This window comes from Dama dama, chromosome 9, assembly GCF_033118175.1.
Source record: "Dama dama isolate Ldn47 chromosome 9, ASM3311817v1, whole genome shotgun sequence".
NCBI lineage: Eukaryota > Metazoa > Chordata > Mammalia > Artiodactyla > Cervidae > Dama > Dama dama.
In genome coordinates this window covers 16,991,378-17,013,014 of record NC_083689.1, presented here as the reverse complement: position 1 = coordinate 17,013,014, position 21,637 = coordinate 16,991,378, and the positions used below count along the sequence as shown (strand labels likewise).

General features: G+C 40.5%; 1 protein-coding gene and 1 pseudogene across 1 annotated transcript; one reads left to right on the top strand and one right to left on the bottom strand.

Annotated features, from left to right (window-relative positions):
* Positions 1-6,523: 6,523 nt before the first annotated feature.
* Positions 6,524-16,526, bottom strand: LOC133062744 (olfactory receptor 7G2-like). The gene is made up of 2 exons (XM_061152144.1): positions 16,522-16,526; positions 6,524-7,454 (listed from the first exon to the last, which is right to left on the bottom strand). The coding sequence occupies exons 1-2, from the start codon at positions 16,524-16,526 to the stop codon at positions 6,524-6,526; spliced, it is 936 nt and encodes a 311-aa protein (XP_061008127.1).
* A 2,213-nt stretch (positions 16,527-18,739) lies between these two features.
* On the top strand, positions 18,740-19,701 carry LOC133061228 (olfactory receptor 1M1-like; annotated as a pseudogene).
* The last annotated feature ends 1,936 nt before the right edge of the window (positions 19,702-21,637 follow it).

Genomic DNA, 21,637 nt, shown 5'->3' with positions numbered 1-21,637 from the left:
CATGAGACAAGTGCTCGGGCCTGGTGCACTGGGAAGACTCAGAGGGATTGGGTAGAGAGGGAGGTGGGAGGGGGGATCAGGATGGGGAATACATGTAAATCCATGGCTGATTCATGTCAATGTATGACAAAAACCACTACAATATTGTAAAGTAATTAGCCTCCAACTAATAAAAATAAATGAAAAATAAATAAATAAATAAATAAAAAGCAGAAGAGACATTACTTTGTCCACACAGGTCCATCTAGTCAATGCTATGGTTTTTCCAGCAGTCATATATGGATGTGAGAGTTGGACTATAAAGAAAGCTGAGTGCTGAAGAATTGATACTTTTGAACTGTGGTGTTGGAGAAGACTCTTGAGAGTCCCTTGGACTGCAAGATCCAACCAGTCCATCCTAAAGGAAATCAGTCCTGGGTATTTATTGGAAGGACTGATGTTGAAGCTGAAACTCCAATACTTTGGCCACTTAATGCAAAGAGCTGACTCATTTGAAAAGACCCTGATGCTGGGAAAGATTGAGGGCAGGAAGAGAAGGGGATGACAGAGTATGAGATGGTTGGATGGCATCACCAACTCAATGGACATGGGTTTGGGTAGACTCCGGGAGTTGGTGATGGACAGGGAGACCTGGCGTGCTGCGATTCATGGGGTCGCAAAGAGTCGGACACGACTGAGCGACTAAGCTGAACTGAACTGATACACATGTGTGAGCATGTGTGTGCATGTGTGGTTATATGCATGTGTGTGTGTGTGTGTGTGTGTGTGTCCCAATGCAAATGCCCCTTGCTTCTAGAAGAAATTAACTGTTATATTGTGAGACAGGAGAATAGAGTAGGGAAGTGACATTAGTGAATCAGAATGAAATGTACTAAAATTGGTTCCCTCTTTCTGTTTCTATACATAAGCAAGATGTAGTGGTCATTTCAGAACATGAATTCTTCCCTGAAATTAGAAGTTATCATCTCAGGATTGTTCTTTATATCTCTCCTCTTCTTATTCCATCCCTCACTATCTTTCCTATAATAAACTGTGTTATTTTGTCCAGTCATGTTTATGCCATAAGCAAATCACTACATTGAGATTAAGATGTCTCAGATGTCAAGAATTGTGCTTGGTGTTACTGTCTATTTAAGTTTCCTGTGACACAGGAGCCTTCATAAGGAAATGAAGATCCAAAAAACCAGTTAGTCCTGAGTATTTTTATGCTAGGTGAAAAAAGAGGAGAAGAAGACAATCATGTGCATAACAGCTGTGAATGTCAAGGAAAAATAGATGTGCTGACAATCAAACTTAAGTAGAGAAGTTAAATAAAGGAACCACCCCCCAAAATATCAATGATGTCAATGATCATTTGGCATGGACTTATGGCAGTCTTTTTTGTGTTAGTAGCTCAGTCGTGTCTGACTCTCTGAAACCCCACGGGCTGTATCCCACCAGTCTCCTCTGTCCATAGAGTTCTCCAGGCAAGAATACTGGAGTGGGTAGGTAGCCATTCCCTTCTCCAGAGGATCTTCCCGACCCAGGGGTTGAAGCCAGGTCTAAGTATACAACAATTAAGATAAATAACCCCACCGTTTCAACACAAATAAAAACTCAAAAGAGAAACATAGTATGGTTTTCAAGGTAGCTATAGCATGAGAAAATTTAAATGAGTGATTTTTAATTTTTACACAATTTTTGAAGGTTAGACACTATTTACAATTGTTATAAAATACTGACTGTAATCTGCATGTTGCAAAATACATCCCTGTAGTCTGTATTATACACAATAGTTTGTGCCACCTACTCCCCCCACCTCTCTATTGCCCCTCCCTCCCAACCGGTAACCACTAATTTGTTCTCTATATCTGAGACTCTGCTTCTTTTTAGTTATATTAACTTGTCTGTTGTATTTTTTATATTACATCCCAGTGATACCATACAGTATCTGTCATCCTCTGCCTGACTTATTTCATTCAGCATGACAATCTCTGGGCTTTCCTGGTGGCTCAGTGGTAAAGAAACCACCTGCCAACGCAGGAGACCTGGGTTGGATCCCTGAGTTGGGAGGATGCCCTGGAGGAGGACGTGGCAACCCACTCCAGTATTCTTGCCTGGAGAATCCCGTGGACAGGGGAGCCTGACGGTCCACGGGGTCCCGAGAGTCGGACACGACTTAGTGACTAAACAGTAACAACAGTCTCTAGGTCCATCCATGTTGCTGTAAACGGCACTATTTCATTCCTCTTAAATTTTATTTTGAAATTTATTATTTTTTCTTTTTTTGTATTTATTTATTTTCTAATTGAAGGATAATTTTTTACAGAATTGTGTCGGCTTCTGCCAAACATTAACATGAATCAGCCATAGGTGTACAATTGGGGGAAATTGCTTCACAGTGTTTTATCAGTTTTCTGCTGTAGAACAGTGCAAATCAGACACAATTATACATATGTCCCCTCCCTCCTGAGCCTCCCTCCCTTCCCGCCAAACCGCCTCTCTAGGTCATCACAGAATACCTGGCTAGGCTCCGTTTTATACAGCAACTTCTCACTGGCTATCTGTTTTACACATGGTAGTGTATATATGTTGATGATGCTTTCTCCATTTGTCCCACTCTCTTCTTCCCCTACTGTGTCCACAAGTATTTGCTCATTTATTTAGCTACATCAGGTCTCAGTTGTGGCATGTAGGATCTTCACCATGCCATATTTATTCACAGAGCAAGTGCTGCAGCACAGTTATGCTCAGGGCTGTCTGAGTCAAAGTCTTAGCCCGGAGGATTGATGTTTTTACGGTTATTTGTGCTGACTCCATGTTCATGGTGCAGAATTTCCCATTAATGAAGAAAATATGCCTAGGTCCATTCAGCTCTAAACATTAGTATACTAATAAGCTGTTCGCACCTTGGAGACTTTCTCAAAACCATCGATTCTCAAGAAAAATGCAAAAATGTATTAAAGCAACCAGAATTTCGGGAATCAACTCTTGCTTGTTTTGGGCAATCAATAAGCACATTCTAGAGGTCTTAACACAGGAAGTAAAAGTGTCATTGAATTGATCCTGGCACATAAACTAGGGACTCCTGCAGGTGCCAGGACCCAAGCCACCCAGTCTGTAATGGGACCCAACAGAAAAAGAGGAAGAGGATCTGACTATCATGATTGATTTTCAATATTTACTTTCCTGACATTACCTGCTAATTATACAACTGAGACAGATGTGTCAAAACATAAAAGTAAGAGAGAACAGATCAAGTTACTGAGTATCCAGGGATTAATTATTTCTAAATATGTCATAAAACCAGAGAAAGAAATGACAACCCACTCCAGTATTCTTGCCTGGAGAATCCCATGGACAGTAGAGCCTGGCAGGCTATAGACCAAGGGTTGCAAAGAGTTGGGCATAACTGAAGCAACTTAGTACATGTCATAAAAACTTGGAAATGAAGGACAGGATGGGTCCTATTGGGCTACCTAGCTAGAGAATAAAGGAAAGGAAAAATAGGTCTAGAATTAATAACCTATTCATGGGGATTAATTACTACTGTTCATTTAAAGTCTGAAATAGTATGCTGTCTTTTCTCATTAGCTTTCAAGTAAAAATGTGACTGGCAGCTAAACAGGAAGGAGCGTGTGTGTGTTTATTTCAAACACTGTTGTGTGTGTGGTAGGGAAGGTAAGAGATTCTAGATATAAGGTCCCATTTTCTCATCCAGTTGTGAGCATCTTAAATAGCAAGTCCTTTATACCAGGTGCTAAGGCCCCTGCTAGGTAATTAGCACAGATTAAATTGTTTAAAATCCCACAACTACAAAGGCATTTGAAGTATCCAAGTGAACTTTGCTCAATTTCCTTTTTTCTCCTTAAGGCTGATGACAACCTTTTCCTCTTTTTAAATTTTTTGTTTTCTTAATTTGTGGGGGCTCTAGGTCTCCTTTGCTGCATGTGGATTTTCTCTAGTTGCAGTGAGCAAGGGCTACTACTCTTGATAGCCTTTTCCAATGAGTCAGTTCTTCGCAACAGATGGTCAAAGTATTGAAGCTTCAGCTTCAGCATCAGGCCTTCCAATGCATATTCAGGGTTGATTTTCTATAGGATTGACTGGTTTAATCTTGCTGTCCAAGGAACACTCAAAGAGTCTTCTCCAGCACCACAATTCGAAAATATCAATTCTCTGACACTCAACCTTCTTTATGGTGCAACCTTCTTTATGGTGCAACAACTCTAGAGTTGTTGAATGTTTTCTGTTTCTTTATTTCTCACCTTGGTTTTACAGAGCAGAATGTGATTTTCCTCTGTGATCAATCATTACTGTGATCAATATGCACAGACTTCCTACTCCCTTTTTAGACTTTCATTATCACCTTTTTTTCAATTTTTACATAATAGATTCAATATACATTTTCTCCACATTGGAGAACTTTGGATTGAATTATGTCCTTCATATTCAATTGTGTTATGATAAAAAGACAATGCCCATGCACTAGCTTTGTCCATTATTTAGTAGATTTCATGACATTTCATCCATAATTGAAGAAGTAAATGATGATCCATTTAATATCCACTTAAAAACATTTTCTTTAAGAACTTCAGTATTCTCATGTGGTCATCAATTTACTTTACATTTTTAATGCTTTCAATATGAATTTTCTTAGTTTATATTTTTCAAGACATATTTTCTGAAAACAAACTAATGGCAAAGGACTTCCTTGGTGGTCCAGTGGTTAAGACTTCACTTTCCACTGCAGGGGGTGTGGGTTCAATCCCTGTTTGGAGAGCTAAGATCTGACAGGCTTTGCGGCCAAAAACCCAAAACATTAAGCAGAAGGAATATTGTAATAAATTCAACAAAGACTTTAAAATTCATCCACATCAGAAAATCTTTACAAAATAAACTAATGACAGGATGGCATTGTAATATCACTGTTCACCATCTTAATAGCAGTAAATTTCAAACATATGAATATTGAGTAAAATATGCAAAGATTCATCTGGGGCTCACAGAACAATAAAGCTTTTCATGTTCCATGTTTCACCAAAAGACTGGAAACATTAAAGGATAGGTAAGGTGGAGCCAAGTGGCTCTGCTGATTTGTCTCCATTAGTAAGTCAATACTCTCTCTTTCAGGTAATATGGATTAAAAAATAATACTTGACCCCTTTCTTACACCACTCACAAAAGTCAACTCAGGCTGGATTAAAATTTTTTAATGTACCACCTGAAATGTAAAACTCCTGAAGAAAACACAGGGCGTAAGCTCTTTGATACTGGTTTTGACAGTGAATATTTGGATTTGACACCAAAAGCAAAGGCTACAGAACAAAAATAAAAAAGTAAACTGGGACTTCCCTGGTGGTCCAGTGGTTAAGACTTTGCCTTCCAATGCGGGGTATTCGGGTTCAATCCCTGGTCAGTGAGCTAAGCTCCCACATGCCTCACAGCCAGAAGACCAAAACTTAAAACAGAAATAATATTGTAACAAATTCAATAAAGACTTTTAAAATGATGCACAGCAAAAAAAAAAAAAAAAAAAAACTTTAACAAATAAACAAACAAGGGCGCTACCAGAAACTAAAAAGCTTTTGAATAGGAAAGGAAACAAACAAAAAAGACCTTAATTTGATAAATTCCTTCTTTTTTCCCAAATTCATGTTGACTGATTGTCTCACCCTGAGAAGCTAAGAGGATACCATGTTTTCCTCTCCACCTGTTTTTAAAAATACATACTGGGACTTCCCCAGTGGTCCAGTGGTTAAGAATCCACCTTCTAGTTCATGGGACACAGGTTCAATTCTTGCTGGGAGAACCAAGATCCCACATGTGGTAGGGTAACTGGCTCCATGCTCAACAACCAGAGAAAGCCTATAAGCAGCAATGAAGACCCAGTGAAGCCAAAATAAATAAGTAAATAAAAAATATATATTCATTTGAGTTGTTTAACATGACAGTTTAAATTATCCTTATTTTTAATTGAAGGGTAATTGCGTTACAATATTGGTTTCATTTCTGCCGTATATCAATGTTATAATTTCATTAGGTATATATATCAAACTGTCATGTTAATTTCCATTGGCTATGTAAAACAGATAATCAATGGAAATTAACTTGGCAGTTTGATAGATAAACCTAATGAAATTACTACTGCAGCCAAAATAATGATCATATCCATCCCTTCACATAATTACAATTTTTTGTAATGTCCTCTTTCTATCCCAACCATTCTCCTAAAACCATTCCCCTCAGTATCACTATAGAAAGAATGCCTAATTCAGGTTCTAATTTGATGGACCCTGACCAAAAAATCATAATCAAAAAGTTCACACACATTTTAAACATCTCAATATTACAGAAGAGCAAAGTTGGTTTTCAAGACTAAATTGAACTGCTTTAGTTATTTTGGAATTTCACCATTGCAGCAGCATAAGACTTTGGTGAAGTCAGAGTCAGGCATTCTGTCTAACCTATTATTCTTGTTTGCTGACTCATACTGGAGCCCAAGTACGAGGTAGGTGACACAACTAGAAAAAGGAGATGTTCCTCAGATAAGTTTCCACAAGGCTTGCTTCATGTCTCTGTTCCTCAGGCTGTAGATAAAGGGGTTCAACAACGGAGGGACCACAGTGTACATCAAAGAGGCTACTGCTGTCTCTTTGGAAGAGTGTGTAAGTGCAGAACTAATGTACACTCCAAAAGCTGTCCCATAAAATAAGGAAACCACAGAGAGATGAGATCCACAGGTGGAAAAGGCTTTATATTTCCCACCAGCTGAGGGCATTCTCAGAATAGAACAGACAATTTGAGTGTAAGAGAAGATAATGCCAAGGAGAGGAACACCACCCAATATGCTAGTCACTAAATATACCAGGATGTTATTGATGAGGGTATCAGAACATGCCAGCTTGATGACCTGATCCAGTTCACAGAAGAAATGGGGGATTTCTAGCTCTGTGCAGAAAGACAGTCGTAATACCATCAGAGTGTGGAGCAGGGCATCCGCGCTGCTAATGACCAGGGAGAGTACAATCAACAGGCCACAGAGGCAGGGGTTCATGACGACAACGTATCTCAGTGGATGGCAGATGGCCACATAGCGGTCATAGGCCATCGCTGCGAGGAGAAAGTTTTCCAAGCCTGCAAATAACAGGACAAAACAAATCTGAGTGAGGCAGCCTGGGTAACTGATGGATTTGCTCTGTCGTTCAATGTTCACAAGCATCTTGGGGACGGTAGTGGTGCTGAAACAGAGGTCCGTGAAGGACAGGTTGGAGAGGAAGAAGTACATGGGGGTGTGGAGCTGGGAGTCAGAGCCGATGGCCAGCATGATGAGCAGGTTGCCAAGCACAGTGACCAGGTACATGGTCAGGAATAGACCGAAGAGGAGGGGCTGCTGCTCTGGATCTTCTGAGAGACCAAGGAGGAGAAATCCTGCTACATCTGTTTGGTTTTGGGTTTCCACGCTGTGGGTGAGTCTGATGAGGAAAAAAAAAAAAATAACATGTGCAAACAGAAACAGACTCATAGACCTAGAGAATGAATTTATGATTGCCGGGGGGAAGGGACAGTTAAGGACTTTGGGATGGACAGGTACACACTGCTATATTTAAAATGGATAACTGACAAGGACTTACTGTATGCACAAAGAACTCTGCTCAGTGTTATGTGGTAGCCTGAAAGGGAGGGGAGTTTGGGGGGAAGATGGATACATGCATATGCACGGCTGAGTATCTTCACTATTCACCTGAAACTAACACAACATTGTTTGTTAATCAGCTATACTCCAATTTAAAATAAAAATTTTTTAAAAAAGAACAAATACATGTGATAGGACACATAATAGATGTACAAGAACCCATTCTTTTAGAACACTGTAACGTTGTACATTGTAAATTGAACTGAAAATATTTTTCATCTTTTTCTTTACCTTCTGCCCCTCTTTTAGTCTTACTTTCTCAACCTCTTTTCTTTCTATCCTCTGTACTCACTCTAAACTAATTTATTCTTTCCCACATTGTACCAACTAATAGAAATAAAATAGGGAACAATGTATAGCTTATTCCTTGGGAATCCTCCAAAGCTTCCAACCAGCAAGCAGAGATAACACACCAAGCATAGGGAAAGGGGATGGAGGGGTAAATTGGGAGATTGGGACTGGCATATACACACTGTTGTTCAGTGGTAAGTCGTGTCCGACTCTTTGTGACCCCAAGAACCCTCCAGGCTCCTCTGTCCATGAGGTTCTCCAGGCAAGAATACTGGAGTGGGTTGCCATTTCCTTCTCCAGGAATATACACATTACTATATACAAACTAGTATCTATTTTATAGATAGATAAATAATATCCATTTATATATAAAATAGATAACTAATAAGGATCTACTGTATAGCACAGGGAACTCTACTCAGTACTCTGTAATGACCTATATGGGGAAAGAATCTTAAAAAAAAAAAGAGTGGATAGGGACTCCCCTTGATGGTCCAGTGGCGAAGAATCCACCTTCCAATGCATGGGACACGGGTTCAAACCTTTGTTGGGGAACTAAGATCTCACATGCCCCAGGGGAACTAAGCCCCCAAGACACAACTACTGAGCCCATGCTCCACAATTACTGAGCCCTCACACCTTGCAACCCTCACCACACAACTAAAGTCTGCATGCTGTAACTAAGGCCTGGTGCAGCCAAAAATAAATAAGTAAATAAATATTTTTAAAAAGAGTGAATATACGTGTAACTAATTTACTTTGCTGTACAGCTCCTGAAACTAACACAAAATTGTAAATCAACTATACCCCAAATAAAAATTTTAAAAATAAAATAGTGAAGTGAAAATCACTCAGTCATGTCCAACTCTTTGTAATCACTTGGACTATACAGTCTATGGCATTCTTCAGGCCAGGATACTGGAGTGAGTAGCCTTTCCCTTCTCCAGAAGATCTTCCCAACACAGGGATTGAACCCAGGTCTCCTGCATTGCAGGCAGATTCTTTACCAGCTGAGCCACCTGGAAAGACCAAAAATGAAATAACATACACACACGTACAAACCATAAGCATATTAAACATAGGCTTTAGAGCAGAATTTTTCAAACTGTTTCTTGCATGAAAATCCACTGGAGCGTCTGTTCAAATCCATATTGCTGGCATCACACTCAGAATATGAGATTCAGAAGATTGGTCATGGGACTTAAAATTTGCCTTTCTAATAAATTCCCAAATGTTGTTGTGGCTGGATTAGGTTTTACTTTGAAGACCAATCTTCTGGAGCCCAGATCAATGCGGAACTAGAATATCAACTGGTTCACGTGTTGGTGCAGACCCAGCACATTTAATGGGGAAAATGATGGCCTGATTCACCTGTGCTCTCTCAGTGCCTTGGGAATTCGAGTCCAAAACTCAGTTCAACCACTCCCTTTTCAATGGTCATAAAATTCTATGCTTTTCTTCCCCCTTTCCTTCTGCCTCATTGAATTCTTATCACAAAACTGTGCTATAAGCATTGTAGTTAATAATCGCATTAACAGGTATCACTGAAATAAATGTATTAATTAACTGTTCACACTACCACCAGCGCAGCGTTCTAGTGTGAGGCATACTTCTCAGCACTTTTCTCATTCTCACGAATTCTTTCTGCAAATATGTTTGATAAAGAGCTTACACTAAAAAATTTAAAGCGCTCTTACAACTCAATAAAAAGACAAGTAACTCAAATTTTTTAAATGGACAAGATTCTTAATAGATATTTCTCAAAAAAAGATACATGAATAGTCCAAAAATCACATAAAAATTTGCTGAATATCATTAGTCATTAGGAAAATGCAAATGAAAACTTCAGTGAGACGCCACTACAACACCCACTAGATAGATTATAATAATAATAATCATTATTATTATAATAAAGCAGACACTACTAAGTGGAGAAACTGGAGCTGCTGGGAATACGAAATAGTGTAGCCACAAAAAATTTCTTAAAAATTTAAGAACAAATATTATATGACTTAGCAGTCTCATGCCCAGGCATTTACCCAAGAGAAATGCAAACGTGTTCACATAGACATTTACATACATGAATGCTCATAACATCATTCACCATAGTGAAAAGTGGAAGGAATCCAAATGCCCATTAACTAAAGAATGGAGGGGGGGAAAAAGTATTTCCATACAATGGAATATCATTAACAATGGAATACCATGAAGCAGTTAAAGGGAACAAATTGCTGATACATGTTATGAATGAACGGGAAACTTTTATGCTAAGGGAAAGAAGATAGATACAAAAAACTACATATAATATGATTCCATTTATATGAAATGTCCCCATAAGACAAGTTTATAGAGACAGAAAGCAGAAAAGTATTGGTCAAGCTGTAAAGTGTGGGAGTGAACATTAACTGTGAAAGGCACTGAGGGAGCTTTTTCAAAGTGATGGACATGTTCTAAAACTGGATTATGCTGATAGTCGCACAACTCTATAAATTTACTGAAATCATGGACTCATACACTTAAAATGGGTGATGTACTATAACTATACTTCAATAAAGTTGGTAAGGGGGCTTCCCAGGTGACACTAGTGGCAAAGAATCCACCTGCCAGATGCAAGAGACCTGGGTTCGATCCCTAAGTCGGCAAGATCCCCTAGAATAGGACATGGCAACCTGCTCCAGTATTCTTGCCTCAAAAGTTCCATGGACTGAGGAGCCTCGAGGGCTACAGTCCACAGGATCACAAAGCGTCTGACGTGACTGAGCGGCTAAGCACAAAATTGGTGAACAATACCAAATGTATGGCAAATCTCGTACATTGTCAATATGTCATTCTAACTAATTTTATTCTCTGTTGACCTATGAGTCAGGTTCTTCTAACATCCTCCTGTTTATCTATGACCCTGTGGAAAGATAAATGTAAAGTGAGATGAAGGTATGAGGTACGGATGCAAAATACTTGGCATTCCAGCAAGAGCTGGTGAAATGATTTGCACTCAGGTTTCCAGACTTTAGAGCTGAACTCCTACCACCAGGTGATACAAACTTTAGGGAGTACAGATTTAAGTATCAGGAAGGGTTGACCAAATTCCATCACTTGCCTTCGAAAACTTCCACCTAATAAATCCTTACCCTGATTTTGAAACTCTTCTAACATCTGACCACAAGGGTGGTATCTAGACGTGACAGCAACAGAAAAGAGTCCACACTCAGAACCTGAGATCAAGATTAGAATATGATACTTGAAGACTCTGGGAGTCCAGTGGTTAAGAATCCACCTGCCAGTGCAGGGGACTTGGGTACGGTCCCTGGTCTGGGAAGATCCCACATGCTGCAGAGCAACTAAAACCCATGCACAACTGCTAAGCCCATGCTCTAGAATCTGTGCCCTGCAACACGAGAAGCCAACAATAATGAGAAGCCTGCACACAGCAACGGAGAGTAGCCCCCACTTGTTGCAACTAGAGAATGCCTGTGTGCGGCAATGAAGACCCAGTGTAGCCAAAAATAAATGTTTTTTAAAAAGAATATGCTACTTGAAAACATATATTTTTCTTTTCTCTTTTCTTCTGAGAGTATTTAACATATGATATGATGAGACTACTTATATATTCCAAAAAAGAAAAATTGGAGGAAATAGAAAGTACATGGCATTTTGAAAATGAAGGAAAAAATAACTAAAAAGCAACAATCTGTTAGCTTGTTAAAGCACAATCCTGGGGTGAGGAAGATAAAATCTCCCAGCACAAGTGTCCAGTTTGCTTGACAGAAGAATTGCTATGACAGTAGAAAGAGGGAGACAATTGTCAATCAGTCTTAAAATGGAAAAAGCAAAGTGAGAATCCTACTTCCAGATACCTGAAAACCTTGATGATTGTGGAACTTAAAATTGTAATCAGTAAAAATGGCTTCTTATACTCTGTCTGCAGGCATGAGCGCTAAGTTGCTTCCGTGGTGTCTGACTCTTTGCGATACTATGGACTATAGCCTGCCAGGCTCCTCTGTCCTTGGGATTCTCCAGGCAAGAATACTGGAGTGGGTGGGTTGTCATGCCCTTCCCCAGGGGATCTTCCTGACTCAGGGATCAAATCCACATCTTTTAATGTCTCTTGCATTGGCAGACAGGTTCTTTACCACTAGCGCCAACCAGGAAGCCCCAGTATACCCTGAGAAAACCATTATTCAAAAAAAGACACATGTACCCCAATGTTTAATGCAGCACTATTTACAATAGCTAGGATATGGAAGCAACCTATATGTCCATCAACAGATGAATGGATAAAGAAATTGTAGTACATATATACAATGAAATATTACTCAGCCGTGAAAAGGAATGAATTTGAGTCAGTTGTTGTGAGGTGGATGAACCTAGACCTTGTTATACTGAGTGAAGTAAGTCAGAAAGAGAAAAACAAATGTTGTATATTAATGCACATGTATGGAATCTAGAAAAATGGTATACATGAACCTACTTGAAGGACAGGAATAGAAATGCAGATGTAGAGAAAGGACATGTGGACAGTTGGGGAAGGGGAAGGTGGGAAGAACTGGGAGATGAGCACAGACATTCACACACTATAATGTGTAAGATAACTGGCTAGTGGGAACCTGCTGTATACCACAGGGAGCTCAGCTCAGGGCTCTGTAATAACCTAGAAGGATGGAATGGGATGGGTGTGGAGGGAGAGAGAGTCAAGAGAAACGGATGGTCAAGAAGGAGGGGTTTTATATATGTGTGTAGCTGCTTAGATGGTAAAGAATTTGCCTGCAATGCAGGAGACCCTGGTTCAATCCCTGGGTCGGGAAGACCCCCTGGAGACCTTAAACTAACAAGTCATAATTAGCTCCATTAATGGACAATTACTTGTAAATCTCTTTTTCCTTTTCTTTTTTGTTTTTCCTTCCAATGTAGCCCAGCCAGTGAGATCTGTCCCTTCTTTCATTTCCTTCTTTTTATGGTAGACTATGGGGCGTCCCTGGTAGTTCAGATGGGGTTGAAAAGAGTCAGACAGGACAGAGCAACTAACACTTTCACTTTCATGGAAATAATTGGGCTTCCTGGTGGCTCAGACGGTAAAGAATCTGCCTGCAATGTGGGAGAACCGAGTTTGATCCCTGGATCGGGAAGATGCCCTGGACATCTTTTGTAGAAGGAAATGGCAACCTAGTCCATTAATCTTGCCTGGAACATTCCATGGACAGAGGAGCCTGGCCAGTTAGAGTCCACGTGGTCACAAAGCCTCAGACACAACCAAACACACATACACACACACACACACACGGAAATAATTAAACTCAGCAATATGATTGATTCCATATTGCTTTTGTTGCGGGCACATCTGTCTCTGTTGTATAAAAACTGACAATATTAGAAAAAGAAATGTAGAAAATTAGTATGGCACTTCAGAACATCTTCTATGACTGTAAGTGCCCCATCTATGTCCAGGTCAGGAAGCCTTGCCCACTTGCTTCCAAAAGAAACCTTTATGTATCAGGATCAACTCAAAAGCTTTCCAATCTTCTGTGTTATGGTTTCCTCACCATACACATACAACCATTGGTTCAACTGAAACACGCAAGAGGTATTTGACTGTGTCCTGGGTGCATCAATGATTATGCCAAATATTCTGGTGAACCAATGATTTAGAAAAAGTTTATGACAGGGATAGCTCCACCATTGTTGTAACTAAACTCACTCTGGGTTTAATTTTTGTGTTTAGTCGCTAAGTCGTGTCCAACTCTGTGATTTTAGACTGCCAGGTTCCCCCGTCCGTGGGATTTCCCAAGCAAGAATACTGGAGTAGGTTGCCATTTCCTTCTACAAGGGATTTTCCCAATCCAGGGATCAAATCCATGTCTCCTGCACTGGCAAGCAGATTCTTTACCTCTAAGCCATCTGAAAACCTCGAATAGCTCATTAGGATACTGATATTTGGAACTGATTGGCCCTCGGTAAACTCTGCTTCAACAATGACAAAATACGTGCTCTTAACATGAAATTATAAAAGCTAGCAACTGTAACAGCATCAATTAAGATTTTTGACTCAGTCACTCCTGAGTTTAATTATGTCTCCAGCACTTGCTCTATAAACGAGGAAATTTTTTCAATTGTGGGAGAAGCCCCAGTCCCATTTGGACAATAAGAACCATCATGAAACCTTATGGGAATGCAGGAAGGATAAGCAGACAAAAATCACAAATACAGTGTTTTATATACAAGACACTCTTAATATTACTTATTGTGATTTGTTTCTGCAATGGACACAAGTGACACCCTTGGGCATGGTTTATTATAGAAGAAAAGTAATTGGAAGAGTAAGACAAAGGAAGAGAGGAGAAAGGAAGAATATCTTTAGCATGATAACTGTAATTTTCAGAGGAAAATGGATATGCTGAAACTCCTGTTAGGAATCTTGCTTAGATAGAGAAACAGGAATTCTCCAGTCAAGAATCCTGGAATAGGTTGCCATTTTCTACTCCAGGGAATCTTCTTGACCAAGGGATTAAACCCACATCTCTGAATTGCAGGCAGAGCTTTTACCATCTGAGCCACCAGGGAAACCCCAGAGAAATAGGAGGAGTGCACAATTCAAATGACATATATTATCTATGGTGAAACAGATGACCAGCCCAGGCTGGATGCATGAGACAAGTGCTCGGGCCTGGTGCACTGGGAAGACCCAGAGGGATCGGGTGGAGAGGGAGGTGGGAGGGGGGATCGGGATGGAGAATACATGTAAATCCATGGCTGATTCATGTCAATGTATGACAAAAACCACTACAATATTGTAAAGTAATTAGCCTCCAACTAATAAAAATAAATGAAAAAATATATATTAAAAAAAAATGACATCAGTGATTAATGCTTGTTTCTCATGGACACATGATAAAACATGTCGCAATTAAAGTGAATAAGTTAGACTTCAATATATCAACCCAAATAAAAACTTCACAGAAAGAATTTGCCCCCAAAGACATCTATGTCATGATACAATTTAAATGCTTTAAAATAAAAAGATATAGGGGCAGGAAGATTGCCTGGAGTTAGGGGAATGACAACCCACTCTGGTGTTCTTGCCCACCTCCCACAAAAATAAAATAAAATAAAATAAAAAGATATTAAAAGTTCAATTCTTATTATGAAACATTGCAAGCATAAATAAGTACATTTAACAAAGTCCACCCACTAAGGACCACTAAATTAAAATATATTGCCAAAATTTGCAGTAGATATTTTAAAGAACTAATATTTTTTTTACATCCTCAATTGCTTTTCATTCCCAAGGGAACCATGATAATGAACTTGGTGTTCACTATTCTCCTCTGATTTTAATACAGTGACTAAGTATCCATAAATTATATTCTTGTTTTGAATTTTATCTTCATACGTTGTACATGGAATTTTGCATTTTAAAATAAAGTTTAATGTCTTGGTACAGTTTTTTTCTGGTTCATTAACGATCTTAGTTAATTACCTAGTTCCTACATCTTATTACATCACTATTTATCCCTTTTCCTATTTCAGGGCACTATCATTACTGCCTTTTACGCCCAAACACACACATGTAATGTGTAAAACAATTTTAAATAACACATGGAGAACAACCAAATTCAAGATTGTGGTTTCCTCTAGGAATGAAACCAAACTTAAAAGATAGGTTCTATTTATTCACAATTTTTTTAGTTTAATAAAAGAAGTCTGGGGCTTTGCTCTGGCTCAGTGGTAAAGAATCTTCCTGCCAATGCAGCGGGCAGGAGACACGGGTTCAATCACTGGTCCAGGAAGATCCCACATGCCATGGAGCTACTCAACCTGTGCAACAGAACTATCAAGCCTGTGCTCTAGAGCCAGGAACTAGAACTGCTGGAGCCTGTGCACCCTAAAGCCCATTCTCTACAAGAGAAGCCACTGCCATGAGAAGTCCAAGCCCCACAGCTGGAGAGCTACCCCTCCTGCTACAACCAGAGAAAAGCCCAAGAAGCAACAAAGACCCAGCACAGCCAAAAATAAAATAAACAAATAAATAAAAGAACTCTGATGACAAAACGAAAAGTTTTACTAATTCTGGAAGCATGGATAGATGTTTATTTTTTCTATGGTGCTCTGCACTTTAAGATATTTCATACATTACTAAAGAGAAACCAGTAGACTGGGATCTGCTTCATTCTCTACCTCTTCTTTCTTAGATTATTCATAATGATGAAATATTTTCATTTCTAATTTTTCTTCTATAAAGTGGTATCATGAGCCAAAAATGGGAAGGAAAGCAGAAGGGTGCACCCCTCTGCCCTTTGACAAAGTAAGAAAGGGTATGTAAGAGAAGTTTAGAACATTCTTCAGGTTGAGCAAGCAGATTAATCTTGAGGATGGAAAAATTGAGCAAGCAGATTAATCTTGAGGATGGAAAAAGTCCCTGGACTTTGGGATCAGAGCAGATCAGCAGAACGAAAGACAGTCATGCATTAGTGCATAGATACAAGGAAATAGACCAGGGAGATTAATGGACCATTAGCAGCCCCTCCCAGGCGACCCAGTTCTGCTCATCTTCGGGAACTCACCTCATTGCTGCCCCAGATCAACTGCTAAACAAACGCCTGTCCCTATTTGCAGAAGGTGAAATAGAGGACGCCAGAGCTCGCGGTGCCAACACTAAGTGACGACATTCAGTTCTTCCCTGGATGTGAAGGAGGGAAGACAGAAGCTCTGGGTCCGTTCGAGCAGCACAGAGAGACAGTGAACACCGGCTGCTGGGCAGGAATGATGGTCCCTGTGACTAGTGTCGCGTGTGCTTGACATGACCTGGGGTGGTTGTTGAGTGGGGTGGTCAAAGGCAGACGTATTTGCAGTCTCTCTGTCTCTTCGGGGTTCAATATCCAAAGCTCCTCATTAGTCAAATTGTTTTACTCTCATGTGATCACGGGGCGGTTCGGGTTCTTGAGGAGCAAGGCTCAGAAGTGAAAAACTTTTTGCTGTGAATAATTCTTTACACTGAGAGGTGAAATGTATGACACCTTTTCCCTGAATCTTTCTTGGCTCACCTTAATTTCAAGTACCCTACACACCTCAACAGTTTTTTTATTGTTGTTGTATTATAGTTCTTTTTTTTAATCTATATTAAAAAATATAAATCTCCTACATTAAAAAAAATCAGCTCTCCTAACTGATACTACATTTAAGCTCAAAAATGTAGTTTCCATATACAGGTAGATACATGTTACCTGTATACGTGCACGTGATACTATGGTGAATGTACCCTACAAATGCAAACACTAAGGGCTAATTTTATGTATGGCCTATTTAACATTGATTCTGTTTGTGTATATACTATTAAGGAAATAGTAAAGGTCAATTTTCATTCCAATCACAAAGAAAGGAAATACCAAAGAATGCTCAAACTACCCCACAATTGCACTCATCTCACATGCTAGTAAAGTAATGCTCAAAATTCTCCAAGCCAGGCTTCAACAGTGAACTTCAACCATGAACTTCCAGATATTCAAGCTGGATTTAGAAAAGGCAGAGGATCCAGAGATCAAATTGCCAACATCCATTGGATCATCAAAATAGCAAGAGAGTTCCAGAAAAACTTCTATTTCTGGTTTATTGACTGTGCCAAAGCCTTTGACTGTGTGGATCACAACAAACTGTGGAAAGTTCTTTAAGAGATGGGAATACCATACCACCTGACCTGCTTCTTGAGAAACCTGTATGCAGGTCAGGAAGCAACAGTTAGAACTGGACATGGAACAACAGACTGGTTCCAAATAGGAAAAGGAGTACGTCAAGACTGTATATTGTCACCCTGCCTATTTAACTTATATGCATCATGAGAAACGCTGGGCTGGATGAAGCACAAGCTGGAATCAGGATTACTAGGAGAAATATCAATAACCTCAGATATGCAGATGACACCACCCTTATGGCAGAAAGTGAAGAAGAACTAAAGAGCCTCTTGATGAAACTGAAAGAGGAGAGTGAAAAAGTTGGATTAAAACTCAACATTCAGAAAACTAAGATTATGGCATCTGGTCCCATCACTTCATAGCAAATAGATAGGGAACCAGTGGAAACAGTGACAGACTTTATTTTGAAGGGCTCCAAAATCACTGCAGATGATGACTGCAGCCATGAAATTAAAAGATGCTTGCTCCTTGGAAGAAAAGCTGTGACCAAGTTAGAGAGCATATTGAAAAACAGAGACATTACTTTGCCAACAGAAGTCCATCTAGTCAAAGTTATGGTTTTTCCAGTGGTCATGTATGGATGTGAGAGTTAGACTATAAAGAAAGCTGAACATCGAAAAATTAATGTTTTTGAACTATGGTGTTGGAGAAGACTCTTGAGAGTCCCTTGGACTGCAAGAAGATCCAACCAGTTCATCCTAAAGGAAATCAGTCCTAACTATCCATTGGAAGGACTAATGCTGAAGCTGAAACTCCAATACTTTGGCCACTTGATTTGAAGAACTAACTCATTGGAAAAGATCCTGATGCTGGAAAAGATTGAAGGTGGGAGGAGATGGGGACAACAGAGGATGAGATGGTTGGATGGCATCACCGACTCAATCAATGGACATGAGTTTGAGTAAGCTCCAGGAGTTGATGATGGACAGGGAAGCCTGGCGTGCTGCAGTCCATGGGGTTGCAAAGAGTCAGACACAACTGAGCGACTGAACTGACTGAAGAAACTGGGAATAAGATTATTTAAACTGCCAGAATAATTGTCCTAGCATTCATGTAACTTTCCCTTTTCAATACTTCCAGAGGAATCATATTCATGGAACCAGACAACCAAACCAACTCCTCTGAGTTAATCCTCCTGGGACTTTCAGAAAAGCCAGAACCAGAGACTCTCCTCTTTGCTCTGTTTCTCTGCATGTATGTGGTCACAGTAGTGGGGAACCTGTTGATCATCCTGGCCATCAGCACAGACTCCCACCTCCACACCCCTATGTACTTCTTCTTGGCCAATCTCTCCTTGGTTGTTTTCTGCCTGGCCAATGACACTGCCCCCAAGATGCTGGTGAACATCCAAATCAAGAGTAAGTCCATCTCTTATTCCTGCTGCCTGACACAAATGTACTTCTTCCATTTCTTTGGCATCATGGACAGTGTCTTAATAGCCATGATGGCTTATGAAGGTTCGTGGCTATAAGTCACCCCTTACACTATACCGCTATCATGAGCCCACGCCTCTGTGGCCTCCCAGTCGGTGGCCCATGGGTGTTTTCCAGCTTCGTCTCCCTCACCACATCCTCCTGATGGCCCGTCTGGTTTTCTGTGGCAATAATGAGTTGCCTCACTACTTCTGTGACCTCACCCCGCTCCTCAGACTTTCATGCACTGACACCTCTGTGAACAAGATCTTTGTGCTCATTGTGGCGGGGATGGTCATAGCCACACCTTTCATCTGCATTCTGGCCTCCTATGCTCGCATCATTGTGGCCATCATGAAGGTGCCCTCTGCGGGAGGCAGGAAGAGAATCTTCTCCACCTGCAGCTCCCTCCTCTCCGTGGTTGTGCTCTTCTACGGGACCACCATCATGGTGGTCCACTACGGGACACTATCTGTGTCCTTCATCTGTCCGCACAGCCATGAAGGTGAAAGCCTCTGCTGTGATGTACACTGCCGTCACCCCCATGCTGAACCCCTTTATCTACAGCCTGAGGAACAGAGACCTGAAGGGGGCCCTAAGGAATCTCATGAGAAAAAAAAAAAAAGTCATCTCATCTTCATGACCACTAGGTCATCTGGGAGCTTCCTAGAGGCAGGACCTCAAAGTTTAGTGTCCTGGGCAAGTGTATGGAATTGTAAGAGTTGGAAGTGCAGCCATTCTAATTTTGAATTGCAGAAGTTTAAAAGGGAATATCAGGAGGGTCCTATAACTATTTTCTCAAATGTGTGTGTGTGTGTGTGTGTGTGTGTGTGTGTGTGTGTGTGTGCGTGCACATGCACACTCAGTGGCATCTAACTCTTTGTGACACCATGGACTGTAGCCCACCAGGCTCCTTCCTCTGTGGGATTTTTCTGGCAAGAATACTGGAGTGGGTTGTTGTTTCCTTTCCAGGAGATCTTCCCCACCCAGGGATCAAACCTGCCTCTTCTGCATCTCCTGCATTGCAGACAGATTCCTAACCACTGAGCCCCCAGGAAAGTCCATTTTCTCCAATACTGGGACCAAAAAGGGTGTTTTTTAGGTAAACTTCATGCTATCATCCAGAAGATCAGCCTAGCCCTACCAGCTTGGGTTCATCCTGGTTTTGAAACCATTGAACACTCAACAAATATTTATTAAGTACATATTCTGGGCTGGATATAGATGCTGCTCCTGGAAAGGTGAGCAGGAGAGATAAGATCCCAATAGTCTGGAGTTTACAGCTGAGTGTGGGAGAAGACACTGTACACTTAGTTGTTATAGAATGGAATGTGAACATGAGAGGAAGGATAGAATCCAGTAGGAACACACAACAGAGTCTGAGGGAGAATTAGGGAAATTCTTCCTGGAGAGGTGATCCAAAAACCCAAAGGATGAGAATATGTTGATTAGGCAAAATGAGGAGAAAGAACATCTCAGAAAGACAAAACAACTCGTGCAAAAGTAAGAAAGCAAGAGAAAGAGTGAAGCATTGCATTTGTGAAGTTAAAAGTCCAGTTACGCTGAATGATGTGGGAGGTACCAGGTACTGAGGGCTTTAGGACCAACCTAAGAGGGTGGCCTTTCTCCAAAGAACCAGCCAGTTAACTTGACTTCCAAGGACTAAAATCAGGGAGCATGGGAATGAGTTGTACAGCCCCCTTCCTCCCACTCCTGTCCTGTCTTCATAGGGAGCACGATGGCTTGTGCTGGATAAAAGTTGTGCGAAACACAAGGGAGAAAGAGATTTAGACCATGCCCGAAGGAAATGAGGAAATACTACTTTTTGTTGTATATCTCATTGACAGAGCAAAATACCAGTCAATTGGATCGTAAATCTCTAAACCAGAGGGAAGCTTTGGCATGTCTCAATTGCCACATATGCCTGTGGAATGTATCTAAGTGGTAACACTGCTTATACCAGAAATACGCTATGCTGTGTTTAGTTGCTCAGTTCTGTCTGACTCTTTGCTCCCCCATGGCCTATAACCCACCAGGTTCCTCTGTCCAGGCAAGGGGGTTCTCCAGGCAAAAATACTGGAATGGGTTGCCATGCCCTGCTCCAGGGGATCGTCCCAACCCAGGGATTGAACCCAGGTCTCCCGCGTGGCAGACAGATTCTTTACCATTTGAGCCACCAAGGAAGCCCAAGAATATGGAGGTGTCCTGCATTGTAGGTGGATTCTTTACCAGCTGAGTTACCAGAGAAGCCCAAACCAGAAATAAGAGCTACTCATTATGAGTTTATCTTGTGCCTAACACTATGGTTTGTTTTTTTTTTCTGTGTCTCATCTAGTCATTCTAAAGTTCCTTTGAAGGCGGTAAGTCTCACTTACTCTACTAGAGAGTAATCTTATTACATATATGGAGAGTTACAACTAAAGTAAAGTAGGCAGGGACTTTGCAGAGGTCAGAAATTTTCAAAAGGTGCTAAGAATCTGATGTCATCCTTAGTAGAATGGCTTGAAAGAGTCCTACATCTAATTTGCCTCTGTATTTTCCTTTCATGAAAATTAAATTAGAATGTATCAGTTGAACCA